The sequence below is a fragment of the Salvelinus fontinalis genome, chromosome 23 (assembly GCF_029448725.1).
Source record: "Salvelinus fontinalis isolate EN_2023a chromosome 23, ASM2944872v1, whole genome shotgun sequence".
NCBI classification, from domain to species: domain Eukaryota; kingdom Metazoa; phylum Chordata; class Actinopteri; order Salmoniformes; family Salmonidae; genus Salvelinus; species Salvelinus fontinalis.
In genome coordinates, this window is record NC_074687.1 from 41,049,766 (window position 1) to 41,068,391 (window position 18,626).

Genomic DNA, 18,626 nt, shown 5'->3' on the forward strand with positions numbered 1-18,626 from the left:
CAGTCCTCTCATAAAGCTCATTTCCTGCTGATGTGCCAATGTTTTTCTAAACATAATTGATGAGTGAACACAAAACTCAAATGAAGTGCTTCACATATTTTTTTTAAATGCAGAACTGCAAAGTGTTGTGGTAATCAAGTGCCATACAACTTCTCAGGGAGAAACTGTGTTGCTGACAGAATTCTTCCTCTAGTCTATCACACATTCAAAGCCAGCTTGCCATGAAATTAACATCACAGCCTGTTTATCATTTAACTGAGCTGATCAAAGAAGTATGGCATTGTTTCTGATCTCAAATTAAGACAGAGAATTGGCCTAAAGTACAAAATTGCATGTTAGATTTACAATGTATAATTCATGTACCATTTCGAAACAGAAAAGTGGTGAAGCAATTGCAGTCTGAGCAATTTCACTTCTGCACATACAGTGAAGTGAATTTGATTGCACCTCAGTGATTCAGTATAGTGTTCCCTGGCATGACGTTGATGATGATGATGACTCTCAATAGCTGTGTATAGACTAGAGTTGCAAAATTCTGGTAACTTTCCTAAAATTCCCTGATTCTCCAGAAATCCTGTTTGGAAGATTTCTGGTATTATGATGGAATAAGCAGGAAATCCAGGAACCCTCCAACCAGGATTTCTGGTATTATGATGGAATAAGCAGGAAATCCAGGAACCCTCCAACCAGGATTTCTGGTATTATGATGGAATAAGCAGGAAATCCAGGAACCCTCCAACCAGGATTTCTGGTATTATGATGGAATAAGCAGGAAATCCAGGAACCCTCCAACCAGGATTTCTGGAAAACCATGGAATTTTGAGAAAGTAAGAGGAATTTTGCAACCCAAGTACAGACTGTTTCTCAATCCTTTCAAGTCTACTTTTCTTGACATGCATAGAACGACCAGTAAACTAAACCTAAACCATTTGGAGTCAACAATTGTATCTGTTATATTAATTTCTAATATTTACGCAATCATTTTTAAATTCTTGTATCATTCTACTCATCGTCATGGAGGATATGCCGAAAAATGTCTTGAGTTTGAATTTTGTTCTATTTAACAGGCCATTCTAATAGAATAAATGTAATTCAGTTAAAAGTGCCTTGCTCGTTGTTGTTGTTTTTGTTGTTATAATACTCTCATACAGTGGATTTGGAAAGTATTCAGACCCCTTTACTTTTCCCACATTTTGTTAAGTTATAGCCTTATTCTAAAATTAATTAAAGTATTTTTCTCCTCATCAATCTACATACAATATCACATAATGACAAAGTGAAAACAGTTGTTTTTTTCAAATGTATAAACATTTAAGTATTCAGACCCTTTGCTATGAGACTCGACATTTAGCTCAGCAGCATCCTGTTTCTATTCATCATTCTTGACATGTTTCGACAACTTGATTGGAGTCCACCTGTGGTAAATTCAATTGATTAGACATGATTTGGAAAGCCACAGACCTGTCTATATAAGGTCCCACAGATCACAGTGCATGTCAGAGCAAAAACCAAGCCATGAGGTCGAAGGAATTGTCCATAGAGCGCAGAGATAGGATTGTGTGGAGGCACAGATCTGATGAAGAGTACCAAAAAATGTCTGCAGCATTGAAGGTCCCCAAGAACACAGGGGCCTCCATCATTCTTAAATGGAAGAAGTTTGGAACCAACAAGACTCTTCCTAGAGCTGTGCTGTGACAAGGTAGGGGTGGTATACAGAATATAGCCCTATTTAGTAAAATATCAAGTCCATATTATGGCAAGAACAGCTCAAATAAGCAAAGAGAAATGACAGTCCATCATTACTTTGACTGACCTTCATGTCTCAATGTGGAAAATTTCAAGAACTTTGATCGTGAATTTCATGAACTTCGACCACGTTTCTTCAAGCGCAGTCGCAAAAACCACCAAACGCTATTATGAAACTGGCTCTCATGAGGACCACCACACGAAAGGACCCAGAGTTACCTCTGCTGCAGAGGATTTTTATTTATTTATTTATTTATTTTACCGTTATTTTACCAGGTAAGTTGACTGAGAACACGTTCTCATTTGCAGCAACGACCTGGGGAATAGTTACAGGGGAGAGGAGGGGGATGAATGAGCCAATTGTAAACTGGGGATTATTAGGTGACCATGATGGTTTGAGGGCCAGATTGGGAATTTAGCCAGGACACCGGGGTTAACACCCCTACTCTTACGATAAGTGCCATGGGATCTTTAATGACCTCAGAGAGTCAGGACACCCGTTTAACGTCCCATCCGAAAGACGGCACCCTACACAGGGCAGTGTCCCCAATCACTGCCCTGGGGCATTGGGATATTTTTTAGACCAGAGGAAAGAGTGCCTCCTACTGGCTCTCCAACACCACTTCCAGCAGCATCTGGTCTCCCATCCAGGGACTGACCAGGACCAACCCTGCTTAGCTTCAGAAGCAAGCCAGCAGTGGTATGCAGGGTGGTATAAGTAAGGATAAGTTCATTTGAGTTACCAGCCTCAGAAATTGCAGCCCAAATAAATTATTCACAGAGTTCCAATAACAGACACATCTCAACATCAACTGTTCAGAGATGATTGCGTTAATCAGGCCTTCATGCTCGAATTGCTGCAAAGAAACCACTACTAAAGGACACCAATAAGAAGAAGATACTTTCTTGGGCCAAGAAACACAAGCAATGGACATTATACCGGTTGGAAATCTGTCCTTTCGTCTGATGAGTCCAAATTTGTGATTTTTGGTTCCAACCTCTGTGCCTTTGTGAGACGCAGTGTAGGTGAACGGATGATCTCTGCATGTGTGGTTACCACCGTGAAGCATGGAGGAGATGGTGTGGCGGTGCTTTGCTGGTGACACTGTCAGTGATTTATTTTGACTTGAAGGCACACGTAACCAGCATGGCTACAACAGCATTCTCCAGCAATACGCCATCCCATCTGGTTAGCACTTAGTGGGACTATCATTTGTTTTTCAACACGACAATGACCCAAAACACACCTCCAGTCTGTGTAAGAGCTATTTGACCAAGAAGGAGAGTGATGGAGTGCTGCGTCAGATGACCTGGCCTCCACAATCACCCGACTTCAACCCAATTGAGATGGTTTGGGATGAGTTGGACCGCAGAGTGAAGGAAAGCAGCCAACAAGTGCTCAGCATATGTGGGAACTCCTTCAAGACTATTGGAAATGCATTCCAGGTGTTTACCTCATGAAGCTGGTTGAGAGAATGCCAAGAGTGTGCAAAGCTGTCGTCAAGGCAAAGGGTGGCTACTTTGAAGAATCTAAAATATATTTTGATTTGTTTAACACTTTTATGGTTACTACATGATTCCATATGTGTTATTCATCATTTTGATGACTTCACTAATATTCTACGATGTAGAAAATAGTAAAAAATAAATAAAAACACTTGAATGAGTAGGTGTGTCCAAACTTTTGACTGGTACTGTATGTAAATGTAATCTCAGTTTTTATTTGTAAAAAAAATTGCTAACATTTCTAAAAACCTGTTTTTGCTTTGTCATTATGGTGTATTGTGTGAAGATTGATGAGGGGAAAAAACGATTGAATCAATTTTATTATAAGGCTGTAACGTAACAAAATGTGGAAAAAGTGAAGGGGTCTGAATACTTTCCGAATGCACTGTATAATAGTCTCATGCACGCAGTGGTTATGTTCAAAACTCTGATAATCTAACAGATGGGAAGTCATGTGCTGCTGACTTTGAGTTGATGGTATCATGAACGGGTGGGACGACGATTTGAGAAGCTCTTTATGTGAATATGAGCTTAGTGATGAAGAAATACTACGGGGTGAGAGAGCTGATTTGTCTATGAACGCGATAGAAAACCGTTTCCCCCATACCATAGGAATAAAATCTAAGTTTAGGTGCAGTGCTGCAATCCGGAGTGCTCAAGGAGAGGTTGCCATGGAAACAGAGTTACATTGGACCAAAATGAAAGCGTCTGAGGCTTAGACTTTCACTGTACATACATTTTTAACCACACATTGTTTTCACATCGTCATCTCTCTCTTGTTCTTTAACCTTATACCACACATACAGTACGTTCGTATTGACCCAGTCAAGATTACAGTGCTAGCTAGATTTAACATTGACATTGAGAAAATATAAAAAAATATGTTCAAATCCAATTATAGTAAAACGTGCTGTCAATTTTTGCTGTTGTACCCAGTTGCATATGAAGCATGTGGACCTTTACCTAATAAGTGAAAGTTTTAGAAATCTTATCTGCATTCTAGAATCTTCTGTAATAATGACTGACCGAGGAATCCAAACATTTTGGGAGAAAATGTAGACATGTCTAATAACTTAGGAGGAATCTTAAAAGGCAGCTCCCGTAGGTTAGACTTATCATACAGTCATTTATCTGCCTCTTTTTTTTCTATATAACATCCCTATGTAAACCCTCATAAATAAAATAGCCCCATGAAATGTTCATATACTATACGAGTTCTCTGTCAGTTGCTACAGATTTTTCCTCAACACATAAAAACTGTTTTGAAAACAGCTTGAATTCTGAATAAAATCTGAGGACTGAAAATATTTCATATTTGGTAGACAATTTGACTTTTTTTGTGGATAACTAATGGCATGACTTGTAAAGAATGCTACTGTCACACACGTACAGTACAGGACCAACTTTTTCATGATTAAAGTAAATCTGCAGTGGTCTGTTCTGCGTCACACAGGATTGCTACAAAGTTATGTCACTCCACAATCTTAAAGGCCCTCCCTGAAAACCTTTTATTAACTGTCTCAAAGGGAACAGTTTGAAAATGCCGAAACACCATGATCACATGTGGCAATCCTGTTCTTGTTGAATTTATGTTTCCAATTTCAAAAAGCACAGGGGAACGCAAAGTATACACTGTAAAAAAAGCAAATTTAACCAATTGCTTAATCAGAGTTAATCTGTGAGTTGAGTGGAGTTCAAAAGGACACGAATTAGAGCTCATGTGTTAAAGTTTGTTTACTCAACAAACTCTTCTCAAAGTCAGCTAAATTTGAAAACGGTTGTTGAGTAAAATGACAAATTCATTTTTCTCTCAAAACAACTCAAAACCTTCCCCATCACACTCAGCATGCTCATGTTCATGTTTGCCTTTGGAAGGCAACACTGTAAAAAAAAAATTACATTCAACTAATTGCTTATTCATCGTTATTATGCGAGTTGAGTGGGCTTCAAAAGGACTAGAATTTGAGTGAATGTGCTGAATTCTGTTTACTCAACAAACTCTGCTCGAAGTCAGCTGAATTTGAAACCGGTTGCTGAGTAAAATTACAAATTCATGTTTTCTCAAAAGAACTCAAAACCTTCCCCATCATGCTCAGCATGCTCTTTTGCAGGTAGATTTTCTGAATTGTTTGTTTCAATACCTGTGTTTGTGCATGTACTTTGATTGGTTGATTAATATTATCCTACACAAACATAGATAGCATACATTTTGTTCTAAACTAATCCAATCTAGTAGTTGGATTTATTGCACCTGTTACGGAGATGGCTGTTCCAGTTTAAATTATTTAGGTAGTCTTAATAATCAATCTTCAGTCATTCTAAATGCAGGTTTCGGGATATTAGAAGTTCCAGTTGTTGGATATCTTCACTCTGGCTGGATTCCAATAGGAATTGCACAGCACTTTGCAAGCCAGCATAGTCTGATTTGCAGACTTGCTGTGGCCTGTAAACCAGGAGTTTGAGACCATTGTGTTAGGGTGTAAATAGGCCCTCAAAAAAAGGCCTTATGATAAATGTAATGTATTGTCATAAAGAGTTTAATATTAAAGATAACATATTCACTTAGACACTCACTTGGTGAAGGCTGCAGTACTGAAAACCATTGAATACAACAACCATGTCTCTGTCGCTAACAAATACAGTCATGGGTGGTAACTACCATTCACTCGAAACGCAAGGCAGTCTGGTAAATAAGCAAACAAGGTCCAATAAATTCTCAAATTGAATGCATGTTGGTTCCGCTAAATGCCCAAATGTTGAGCAAACTCACAACCCTATTGCAGCTGGTTGCCTTACAATTGAAATCACCATATTTGTTCTTTACAGTGTACCCCCCCAGAAGAGTGTGAGGTTTCTATTTTAAAACAGCAATAATGTTCCCTAGACATCAACTCTTAGGAATATGTTTTAGGAGATCTCATAAAAACAGAGTAAATTATTTCTAAAATAATTCAATTTACCAGCATTCTTGTTTAGTTGTATTTCTTACCAAGGACCACTGTCAATGTTGACTTACTATATATCAAATTACAATTAGTTTTTTTTTTGCCATTTCCACTGCATACATAAAATCAAATCAGAACACATTATTTAGAAACCCTATCCAGCTGTGTCACATAAAAACAATATCATGCAATCAATGACATTCACTAACACCCAGGGGTCATTGGAGAAGCCCATCTGGGTCAACATTGGCCACTTAGAGTGAAACCCTGCAACTTCACATTGTACTTATTCACTTTATACTCATACTAACACACATTTATTTTTGCGATCATATACTCTAGTCTGAGCCGAACATAGCCCACCACTTTATCTCAGGGGATAGTAATTTAATAGACCTAGGCCTGTGGTCTTTACTAATACTGCAAGAAAGAAAAAATATGTATTTGCGATAACTTACCAGTGGTTTCCACTATTCCTTCCAATATGACCACAATTTCAAACTGTTCTGTTTGCATGGATCTCTGGGAGAGTTCGTAGAATGGGCTTTTGGTGTCAATCACATGGCAGATTGTGAGTGGTGAGACGAGGAAGAGCTGGTCCGCCCCGGTACTGAAGCCCACGTCCAATTCCAACTGATCCAGCGGAAGAAACTCGCCTTCGGGCGTCTGACGAGACTATGGAAGCGCACATAGATGGAGATTGAAAGAGAGACACAGTTTAACTACTGCAACCTAGTGAGCCATAGTGACAGCCATCCACAATTTGTGAGCAATCAAAGCGATCAATCATCAGTAAATAGACAGAGTTAGTAAATTGAATGAGGGCTATAGCTAATCAGGCACATCAAGCCACATCAAAGGTTGTTAACCCAGTGACGACCACTATAGCGCTCCAACTTCAAGGGGGTCTATGGGTTTATTAATCAAATTGTATAATTCATAAAAAGGTAAACATTATAGCATTGCCACTAAATGTGTCTGGAATTAATAGCTTTATGCTTTTCATTCACATTGGTAAGCCCATTTGCAAAGAAAGTAAAAAAAAAAAAAAAAATTATATCAGCAGGGAATAATACACTTTATAATAATACCTTAAATTCTAATAACGATGTATTTCATTATCTTTTCCAACCGTGTTTAATATTTAATTGTGCGTAATTAAACAATAAAAAACAAATACATTACACCGTCTGAAATAAGTATTTTGTAACGTTTAAATACACAAATATTGTTGAGCTATATGGAGGCATAGAAGTGCCACTTACTTTCAGCAATTTGCAGCGGATCTGTGCGGAGACCATATGGCTATTACGCAGGTTGCCGACTCTGAACATGAGAGTTAGTTTTCCATCTCGCATCGAAATAGCTGCATGTTCACTGAACATCAAAGTCTCTGCCCTTTTTTTGGGCTGGGACATCTTAATGAACATGCAACCAATCAAAAAAGCATCAACGATTGATCCCAGGATTGACTGGAAAAGAAAGAGAATGATCCCCTCGGGACATTTGTCCGTGATATACCTATAGCCATATCCTATTGTGGCTTCCGTTTCTATGAAGAATAAAAACGCGGAGGGAAAGTTGTAGACATTGGCAACGCATGGCGTATACTTGTCATCGTGGGCTCGATGGAGGTCTCCTCTTATGTAGGCTATGATCCACCACATGAAGGCCATGAAGAGCCATGCCACCGTGTATGTAAGGATGAAGATGAATAAATTCCAGCGCCATTTCAAATCGACCAATGTGGTGAATAAATCGGAAAGATATCTACTGGTTTCACCACCCAGGTTTCCATGCTGGACGTTACATCGCCCGTTCTTGTCCACAAAGCGTTGCCTCTTCTTCTTCTTCTCTGGTGCTGGCTGGTTGAATCCAGACCCGCTGGATGAGGTGGTCACTACCTGATAATCGTCCCCAAATTTCTTTCGGAGTGCAGACATACTACGATGACAGCAGCGAGAGAAATAATCTGAAGGGTTTAATGTAAAGTCTATTTCTGTACAGGACTTCGTTGTAGTTCCAGCAATTGTCCTTATGTTGTGTCCAATATCTTGGAATTGGAAATAAGGCGAGGAAAGTACGTTCTGTAACGAACTAATCATGCACTGTCCCCTCACTCCACATACTGTTTCTACTACTGCACTCCAAAGCCATGAAAATGAGAGATGGCTAATGTCACTTCAATCACAACAAAGAGCTCTTCATCCGAAAAGGAGTCCGCTATAAAACAATTACGCACAGGATCATCTGCTATCCAAACGCGTCCGTTGCAGTTCAGGTTTTGAACAGATTATTCTTTGGTGAGTCGCTGCTGATTACTTATCGCCCTCCCAGGTTAGACCAATGCAGGTTGGCTCAACACTTTCCTCCTCCGTGAAGTCCACACCTTGGGTTAAAAGTTGAAAATGTTTCGACGCCCCATCAAGCAATCAGGATCCGGTAAGTAATACATGAATCGTTGGTAAATGTGATTAGAAGCCGTGGTCAATATGAAACGGCACAATACGTACTGTACATCCGATTTCAGCGTTGGTGTTGGACACAATTTGGTTCCCAAACCTCCACTTTGTGCTACTGCGGGCGCACATAGAATATGCATTCAGTCCTATGACAGTGGAATATGATGGAAAATTATGGATTCGGGGAACAATTTACTGTCCGCTCATACTTATGTGGTTCCCCTTACCGATGATGCCTGCAAGCTGTATTTCCTGCGGCCCCTTTTCCTCTTCTGGTGGAATTGTTCTTGTGATGTTCTTATGGACGCAAGTATTAAGAATCCAACAGCAGCTGTTTCGTTCTTTCTCTCGATTTTCCTCTTCACGGCTCCTGCGCACTGCACGTTCCTTATACAACGATGCACTCACTATTTCCTACTGGTACTACAAACAGGGGCGGCCTTAGCGATTTGCAGGCCCCAGGCAGAGGCCCCAGGTATGACACCACATTCATGTCAACAGGAATAACACTAATTTTGTCTTCCATTGTGTAAAGACACTCACTATCAAAAAACTATTAACACTCAACACAACAACAAATAATTAGTGTATTTAAATGGTAGTACATTTTACTAAATTACTCACTCAAAATGTACGAACTATAATATATTATACTTATAAATATTTTTTTTAAATAATAAAAAATGTGACCGGAGGACAATATTCAGAAAGTATTTTCACACAAAGTAGACTATTTCGTTGACAACGATTCTTATTTAAGTAACCATGTAAAAAATGCAAACTATTCAGAGACTTTCAAAATGTACATAACCTCAATAAGATTTAGTGCAGACCTGGCCTGAAACAAAATGTAGATACAGTAGCCTACTTTGACAACAATTCAGTGAATGCAACAAGTATTACAAAGACAGATAAAGGGAGAAGATAAAAAACACAACTATTGTTCAGAGACAATTTCCTTAAAAGATTGGTAGGACAAATTCACGTCACACTGTCACATGAGTGTTTGCATTTAGCCTACAACATGCCATGAAACTTCTTGAAGCAGGGCCCCATCCTACAAAGTGGAACAACATGTAAAAATTGACAACAAATCAGTAAATGCAACAAGTAGTAGATACAGTTGAAGTCAGAAGTTTAAATACACTTAGGTTGGAGTCATTAAAACTCGTTTTTCAACCACTCCACAAATTTCTTGTTAACAAACTATAATTTTGGCAAGTCGGTTAGGACATCTACTTTGTGCCCGACACAAGTCATTTTTCCAACAATTGTTTACAGACAGATTATTTCACTTATAATTCACAATTCCAGTGGGTCAGAAGTTTACATACACTAAGTTGACTTGCCTTTAAAAAGCTTGGAAGATTCCATAAATCCATGGGTCCACGCAGCCGTCATACTGCTCAGGAAGGAGACGTGTTCTGTCTCCTAGAGATCAACGCACGTTGGTGCGAAAATTGCAAATCAATCCCAGAACAACAGCAAAGGACCTTGTGAAGATGCTGGAGGAAACAGGTACAAAAGTATCTATATCCACAATAAAACGAGTCCCATATTGACATAACCTGAATGGCCGCTCAGCAAGGAAGAAGCCACTGCTGCAAAACCGCCATAAAAAAGCCAGACTACGGTTTGCAACTGCACATACTTTTTGGAGAAATGTCCTCTGGTCTGATGAAACAAAAATAGAACTGTTTGGCCATAATGACCATGGTTATGTTTGGAGGAAAAAGGGGGAGGCTTGCAAGCCAAAGAACCCCATCACAACCGTGAAGCACAGGGATGGCAGCATCATGATGTGGGGGTGGTTTGCTGCAGTAGGGGCTGGTGCACTTCACAAAATAGACGGCTTCATGAGGGAGGAAAATTATGTGGATATATTGAAACAACATCTCAAGACATCAGTCAGGAAGTTAAAGCTTGGTCGCAAATGGGTCTTCCAAATGGACAATGACCCCAAGCATACTTCCAAAGTTGTGGCAAAATGGCTTAAGGACAACAAAGTCAAGGTATTGGAGTGGCCATCACAAAGCCCTGACCTCAATCCTATTGAAAATTTGTGGGCAGAACTGAAAAAGTGTGTGTGAGCAAGGAGACCTACGAACCTGACTCATTTACACCAGCTCTGTCAGGAGGAATGGGCCAAAATTCATCCAACTTATTGTGGGAAGCTTGTGGAAGGCTACCCGAAACGTTTGACCCAAATTAAACAATTTAAAGGCAATGCTACCAAATACTAATTGAGTGTATGTAAACCTCTGACACAATGGGAAGGTGATGAAAGAAATAAAAGCTGAAATAAATAATTCGCTATACTATTATTCTGACATTTCACATTCTTAAAATAAAGTGGTGATCCTAACTGACCTAAGACAGGGAATTTTTACTAGGATTAAATGTCAGGAATTGTGAAAAACTGAGTTTTTAAATGTATTTGGCTAAGGTGTATGTAAACCTCTGACTTCAACAGTAGAGAAACATTTAGAGCAAAAATCAAAATGCACCCACACAAAGTAGGCTATTGGACTGACAAAGATTCTTACTTCTGTAACACTGTAAAAATTGAAACAACTATTCAGAAACTATTTACAAATGTAGATAACCACTGTCAATAAGATTTAGGCCTGACACAAAATGTAGAGATATGAGCCTGCTTTGACAGTAGCCTACTTTGAATTCAGTGACTGCAGACAGATACTGAGAGAAGATACAAAACACAATTTTAAAAAGTACCCAATTTCCCTAGAAGACATGTAGGACAAGTACATACTTCACACTGTCACTTTAATGTTTACATTTAGCCTACAACATGTCATACAACTTCTGGAAGCATGGCACAGAACACGTAGAGCACCCAAAGGAGGTTCCTACACATCTCCCACTATTTGCCCTGCGTCCACTCCGGATGCACACCATACACCCTCTCTTGCGCCCTTCAAACTTCACCAAGGGGTGGCCTGCTCTCAAATTAGGAGTAACAACTCTTGGTGCCACACACTTGTCTTCCCCGCTCTCGTCCACAGTAGCCATCACAAAGTGGCCATCACAAAGTCATTTTGAATGCCTTCAGGGACCAGCACCTGTGGTTTCTGGGAAGAGGCCTTTGCAGGGTCCCCCACACTGGTCTACTGTCGCCGCACTCAGGGTACCACACATAGGAAGAAATATGCCACGCAATCGCTTTGAGCAGCTATGTAGGTACATGCACTTTTTGGATCCAAATTAGACTTACAAATTTCACAAAGTAAACTGTGTGGGACATGGGTGAGTGATGAGACTTAGGGTAGATGCACTCCATGGAAACGTAGGCTCCCCGCTCTAGTGTGCTCTTCCTCCTCCTCTCCCTCTCCATGTTCCTCTCACCCTCCACTCTTCTCGCTCGACACCTCCCTTCTCTTCCTCCTCGCTCCATAGCTCTATGCCTCCAGTCATCTCTAACCCGCCTTCTGCTGCTGAGCCCTGACTCTCCACATCGCTTCCCTCGCTCACTGACTTAAAGTAACAGAGGGAGAGAGAGAGAGAGAGAGAGAGGGGAACAGAGGAACAAATAGGATACAATTGTGGTCAGGATCATAATCTCTCTCTCTCTCTCTCTTTCAGACACATGCACACACTCTCTCCCTTCCTCTCTTTTCCTCAGCCATACAGATACTCTCTAATAATCACCTCTTAGGTGTTTCCATAATAAAATGTGTATTACAGTTACAACACACCTCCCATTGCGCGCACACACACACACACACACACACACACACACACACACACACACACACACACACACACACACACACACACACACACACACACACACACACACACACACACACGTCCTTGTGGGGATCTAAAATGTATTTCCATTCAAAATCGTATTTTCCCTATCCCTTAAACCTAATCCTAAACCTTTCCATAACCCTAACCTTAACTGTAACCCAAACCCTAAACCAACTCCTAACACTAACACTAAACCTAACCACTAACCTCTTACCCTATCCGTAATTCTAACCCTAAACCTAACCCCTAATCTTAAAATAGCCTTTGTCCTCAAAGGGACGTGGGAAATGTCCCCATGAGGGAGAATGTCCCTTGCTTTACTATCCTTGTGGGGACCCACCCCCCCACACACACACACACAGTATAATCATGTGGTACCCCTGGAAGCGTTGCTGCTGCATCTGCAATAGCTAATGGGGATCCTAATAAACTCAACTAAATCATGATGCTATCCAGCACTTTCATTCAATAAATCAGTAAAATCCCATTACACACAACACCCCCACACATATACAGTATCATCATAAAGCTATACAGCACTTGCATTCAATCAGTCAATCATCATTCACAGTGATTTTATAAAGCCCTTAGTGGCCAGATTGTTTCTCAGATCATTATGTGCATATAGTTCTGTCAGACTGATGGGTAATCAGACAGGATAGAGCACACTAAAAGAGGTTCATAAATATGTTCATAGATGACCAGCAAGGTTCGATTATAACCGTAAAGGCTGTATATGGTACACACACTTCAAGACCTATGGTCAGATGAATTAGTTAGCTGGTTGTCTTTGTAGAGGGGAAGTGAGACGATCAGGGGAGTGGCAGCGTCCCGAGCAAAGCACAATGTTGCTGCCTCCACACTACTCTAATTTTCTTGCCTGACAGACAACTACTGAGTTAGATAATGCTATCTTATTAGTTACGAAGCTGGGAGAGTTTCCAAACGAATAGCACCGGCAGAAACAAGCAACTTGTTAGTTGGCTATATAAAAAAAATGTCACTAACTCAATATCATTTGAGCTAGCAAACATGACAAACAATAACCTAAGCTCCACAAATTACTCTAATCTCTATTGCGTGGCTAGTTAGCTGGTTTTCTGTATGGCTAATGATAGGTACTGATCCTTCCTCTCACAGATGATCTGCCTGTACAAGCACCATCTGGACTGGACACAGCTAGACAAACTTATCTTTTTGAGAAGATCAGGGAGTTTTGCGACAAAGAGGCTATGGACAACACAATGTCAAGGGCAGGACAGAAACAGGCTCTCCGAATATAGATTCCCTTGTTCATGCGTGGTTCGGACGGAACAGTCATCAGCACTATCTGCAGTGCCTCTATTCAAATGACTCTCTTCTAACACACACGCCATACGTTGCTGCTACTATTTATTTATTTATTTATCCTGCTGCTCAGCCACTTTACCCCTGATTGTATTCATATAACTACCTTTTCTATCACTCATATCATTATTGATATTGTTCTTGTACATACTGTATATTTTATTTATATTGACACCATCTATTTCTGATATTACTACTATGCAAGTAAGCATTTGGCTGTACTGTTCACACCTTCTGTAAAGACCCATCCACTTAGCAAGACTTAACATAGTATTGATATATAACATGAATATTGATATGTGTGGTCGTAACATGATTTTGTGACATACCACAACAATATCATGTGACCGTATCAAGTGTCCATCACAAAAATATATGGCGCATCCACATAAATATATGGCGCATGCATCGGTTTATGTACTGTACATGTGCACCTCAGTGAGGTTTCAACTCGGGTTGCATGGCCTTAACTTATGCATGGAATACTATGTGATAAGTGCGTGTGAAACAGTATATCATGTATGCTCATGTATGGTGTGAAGGCATTTGGGCAGTGTTCAAAGCACTTAAGTAAAAATACTTTATATATGTATTTTTGGGTGTATCTGTACATTACTTTATTTTATATATTTTTGGCAACTTTTACTTTTACTTCACTACATTCCAAAAGAAAATAATGTACTTTTTACTCCATCCATTTTCCCAGACACCCAAAAGTACTCGTTACATTTTGACAGGAAAATTGTCGAATTCACACACATTCCTACTGCATCTGTAATGCTCGTCTTCCTCCTCTTCCGAGGAGGAGTAGTAGGAAGGATCGGAGGACCAATGCGCAGCGTGGTAAGTTTTCATATTTTAATAAAGGAAACTGAACACTGAACAAAACAACAAAGTGAACGAACAAAAACGAAACAGTCTCGTATGGTAAAACACAGACACAGGAACAATCACCCACAACCCACAATGACAAATAGGCTACCTAAATATGGCTCCCAATCAGAGACAACGACTGACACCTGCCTCTGAGAACCATATCAGGCCAAACACATAGAAACAGACAAACTAGACATACAACATAGAATGCCCACTCACATCACACCCTGACCAAACAAAACATAGAAACATACAAAGCAAACTATGGTCAGGGCGTGACAGCATCTGATCTGGCAGACTCACTAAACACAAAGGCTTCGTTTGTAAATTATTTCTGAGTGTTGGATTGTGCCCCTGGCTATCCGTCAATAATAAAAAATTGAGAAAAAAATTGTGCCGTCTGGTTTAATACAAAGAATTAGAAATGATTTACTCAAGTATGACAATTTAGTACTTTGTAGAGTGGTATTTTGTTCCACCACTGGATGTGGCTAGGGGTTATAGCATTTATTTCACATGACCCATCAATTTAGACAAGTGTGTCTGGGTAAGCATGTAATATTTTTGAAATATTTTTATCTGGATACTTTCTGTTTACCTGGATTTTATTCCTTATTATAGGATACTACCACTTTTTAGTCTTAATCTTTACTATACTACTCACTGTTTAGCACATGACCTCATGTGAATCCTTAAAGAGATGGGTGGGGCTGGCTTAAGACGGTGTGAACAATGCTGAATGGGTGTAGACAAAGGAGAGCTCTCCAGTAGGTAACAAAACATTCAAAGGCCATTTTCTCAGTGTATCAACTTTCAAAGCAGAATGACTTTCCCATTGTTCCTCAAAAATGCTGTGTATGATACACCATTTTATAGCTCTGAGTCTCTACTTTTATCCAATGTAAAAAAAAAAAAAGCTAAAGCAGTTCTCATGGTAACCAAACAAACAGACTTGCTAGTTTAGCTAACCAAACCATCTGTCCTAGTTTTCCATCATGAAAATGGAATTCAACAATGCCAATTATGTTTCAAATCGACTTTTGCTTTCAAAGGCATCTCAAACATAGAACATGCAAGAATGAACTATGGCCATTGAATTCTACCATGCAAAAATACTGTGCTTTATAGGGAAATAATGCACGCTCTAGAATACCCTTCAAGCAAAACAGAAACAAGTATTCCACAATGCCATGGAATATGTAGGTATACGCCTTATACCCACTTATTTTTCAGTGAGCATTGTGTATACTCACGGCTTAATCCCCACGATGTGTATCAAAGTAGTGGAGGTATATGCCATATCAATGAATAAAGCTGATGGAACAGATCAGAATGTTTAGCTTAAAATGTTGACAAACTATTATTTTGTCACATTTTAGGCACACGGTGGTAGATCTATGATCGAATGTTCCAAAACGCAATGAATGGAAAACACCTTTCTAAAATGCGCAGCTGTAACGGCTTCATCAGAAGAGGAGGAGCAGGGATCGAACCAAAATGCAGCTGAGTTTGTAGACATGATTTATTAACGAAAAACACGAACTCGACTAATACACTAACAAAACAAATAAACGGTGTAGACAGATCTGAACGACGGACTCACATAACACACGAGAACGCACGAACAGGGAAAAAAGCCTACACATAAATGACACTGAACAAACAAACCGAAACCAGTCCCGTGTGGCGTAATGACATACACAAACACAGGAGACAATCACCCACCACGAACACTGTGAAAACACCTACCTAAATATGACTCTTAATTAGAGGAACGCCAAACACCTGCCTCTAATTAAGAGCCATACCAGGCAACCCATAAACCAACATAGAAACAGAAAACATAGAATGCCCACCCAAACTCACGTCCTGACCAACTAACACATATAACAAACTAACAGAAATAGGTCAGGAACGTGACATAACCCCCCCCATAAGGTGCGAACTCCGGGCGCACCAGCACAAAGTCTAGGGGAGGGTCTGGGTGGGCATCTGACCACGGTGGTGGCTCAGGCTCCGGGCGAGGTCCCCACCCCACCATAGTCAATCCCAGCTTCCATCTCCCCCTATGAATGTCCACCCTCATCTTACCCCCACAAAATCCTTTTGGTAACATCAACAACAGGGGCAGCACCGGGACAGAGGGATAGATCAAGACAGAGGGATAGATCACGATAGAGAGGTAGCTCAGGATAGAGAGGTAGATCAGGATAGAGGGGCAACTCCGGACTGAAAGGCAGCTCCGGACAGAGAGACAGCTCTGGACTGAGGGGCAGTTCTGGGTAAATAGCCGCTCCGGGCTAAGGGACAGCTCATGACTGGCTAACGGCTCTGGACACTCATGGCTGCCTGACGGCTCTCGACGCTCATGGCTGGCTGACGGCTCTCGACGCTCATGGCTGGCTGACGGCTCTCGACGCTCATGGCTCGCTGACGGCTCTGGACGCTCATGGCTCGCTGACGGCTCTGGACGCTCATGGCTGGCTGAAGGCTCTGGACGCTCATGGCTCACTGACGGCTCTGGCAGATCCTGTCTGGTTGGCGGCTCTGGCAGATCCTGTCTGGTTGGCGGCTCTGGCAGATCCTGTCTGGTTGGCGGCTCTGGCAGATCCTGTCTGGTTGGCGGCTCTGGCAGATCCTGTCTGGTTTGCGGTTCTGGCAGATCCTGTCTGGTTTGCGGCTCTGGCAGATCCTGTCTGGTTGGCGGCTCTGGCAGATCCTGTCTGGTTGGCGGCTCTGGCAGATCCTGACTGATAACTGGCTCTAGCGGCTCCTGACTGACTATCGGCTCTGACGGCTCGGGACAGATGGGCGGCTCTAATGGCTCAGGACAGACGGATGGCTCAGACGGCGCTGGGGAGACGGATGGCTCAGACGGCGCTGCGGAGACGGATGGCTCAGACGGCGCTGGGGAGACGGATGGCTCAGATGGCGCTGCGGAGACGGATGGCTCAGACTGCACCTGTCTGGCGGAAGGCTCTGGCTGCTCCTGTCTGGCGGAAGGCTCTGTAGGCTCATGGCAGACGGGCAGCTTTGCAGGCTCATGGCAGACAGGCAGTTCATGCGCCGTTGGGCAGACGGCAGACTCTGGCCGGCTGAGACGCACTGTAGGCTTGGTGCGTGGTGCCGTAACTGGAGGCACCTGACTGAGGACACGCACTTCAAGCCTAGTGCGGGGAGCAGGGACAGGGCACACTGGACTCTCAAAGCGTGCTATATTCCTGGTAGGTGGTACCGGCACTGGTGGCACCGGGCTGAGTGCACGCACATCAGGACGAGTAAGGGGAGAAACAACAGTGTGCACAGGACTTAGGAGACGCACATGTGGCTTAGTGCGCGGTGCCGGAACTGGAGGCACTAGGCTGGAGACACGCACCATAGGGAGAGTGCGTGGAGGAGGCACAGGGCTCTGAAAACGCACTGGAAGCCTGGTGCGTGGTGTAGGCACTGGTGGTACTGGGCTGGGGCGGGGAGGTAGTGCCGGAAATACCTGACCGTGAAGGTGTACTGGCTCCCTTGAGCACCGAGCCTGCCCAACCTTACCTGGTTGAATGTTCCCCGTCGCCCGACCAGTGCGGGGAGTTGGAATAACCCGCACCGGGCTATGTAGGCGAACCGGGAACACCATGCGTAAGGCTGGTGCCATGTAAGCCGGCCCGAGGAGACGCACTGGAGACCAGACGCATTGAGCCGGCCTCATGACACCTGGCTCAATGCCCAATCTAGCCCTACCAGTGCGGGGAGGTGGAATAACCCGCACTGGGCTATGCACTCCTACAGGAGACACCGTGCGCTCTACTGCGTACCACGGCGCCTGCCCGTACTCCCGCTGTCCACGGTAAGCCTGGGAAGTAGGCGCAGGTCTCCTACCTGCCCTTGGTCCACTACCTCTTATCCCCCCCCCCCCCAAGAAATTTTTGGGGTCTCCTCTCGGGCTTCCAGCCACGTCTCCTTGCTGCCTCCTCATACC

General features: G+C 42.1%; 1 protein-coding gene across 1 annotated transcript in view; it reads right to left on the minus strand.

Annotated features, from left to right (window-relative positions):
• The window catches only part of LOC129821336 (G protein-activated inward rectifier potassium channel 1-like), a 43,327-nt gene extending 34,217 nt beyond the window's left edge, over positions 1-9,110 (minus strand). Inside the window, exons 1-2 of the mRNA XM_055878907.1 lie at positions 7,463-9,110; positions 6,656-6,872 (exon numbers count right to left, since the gene is read on the minus strand). Of these exons, the coding sequence (XP_055734882.1) occupies positions 6,656-6,872; positions 7,463-8,302 (1,057 nt within the window). The 5' untranslated portion in view covers positions 8,303-9,110. The remainder of the gene's footprint in view (positions 1-6,655; positions 6,873-7,462) is intronic.
• Between the last annotated feature and the right edge of the window lie 9,516 nt (positions 9,111-18,626).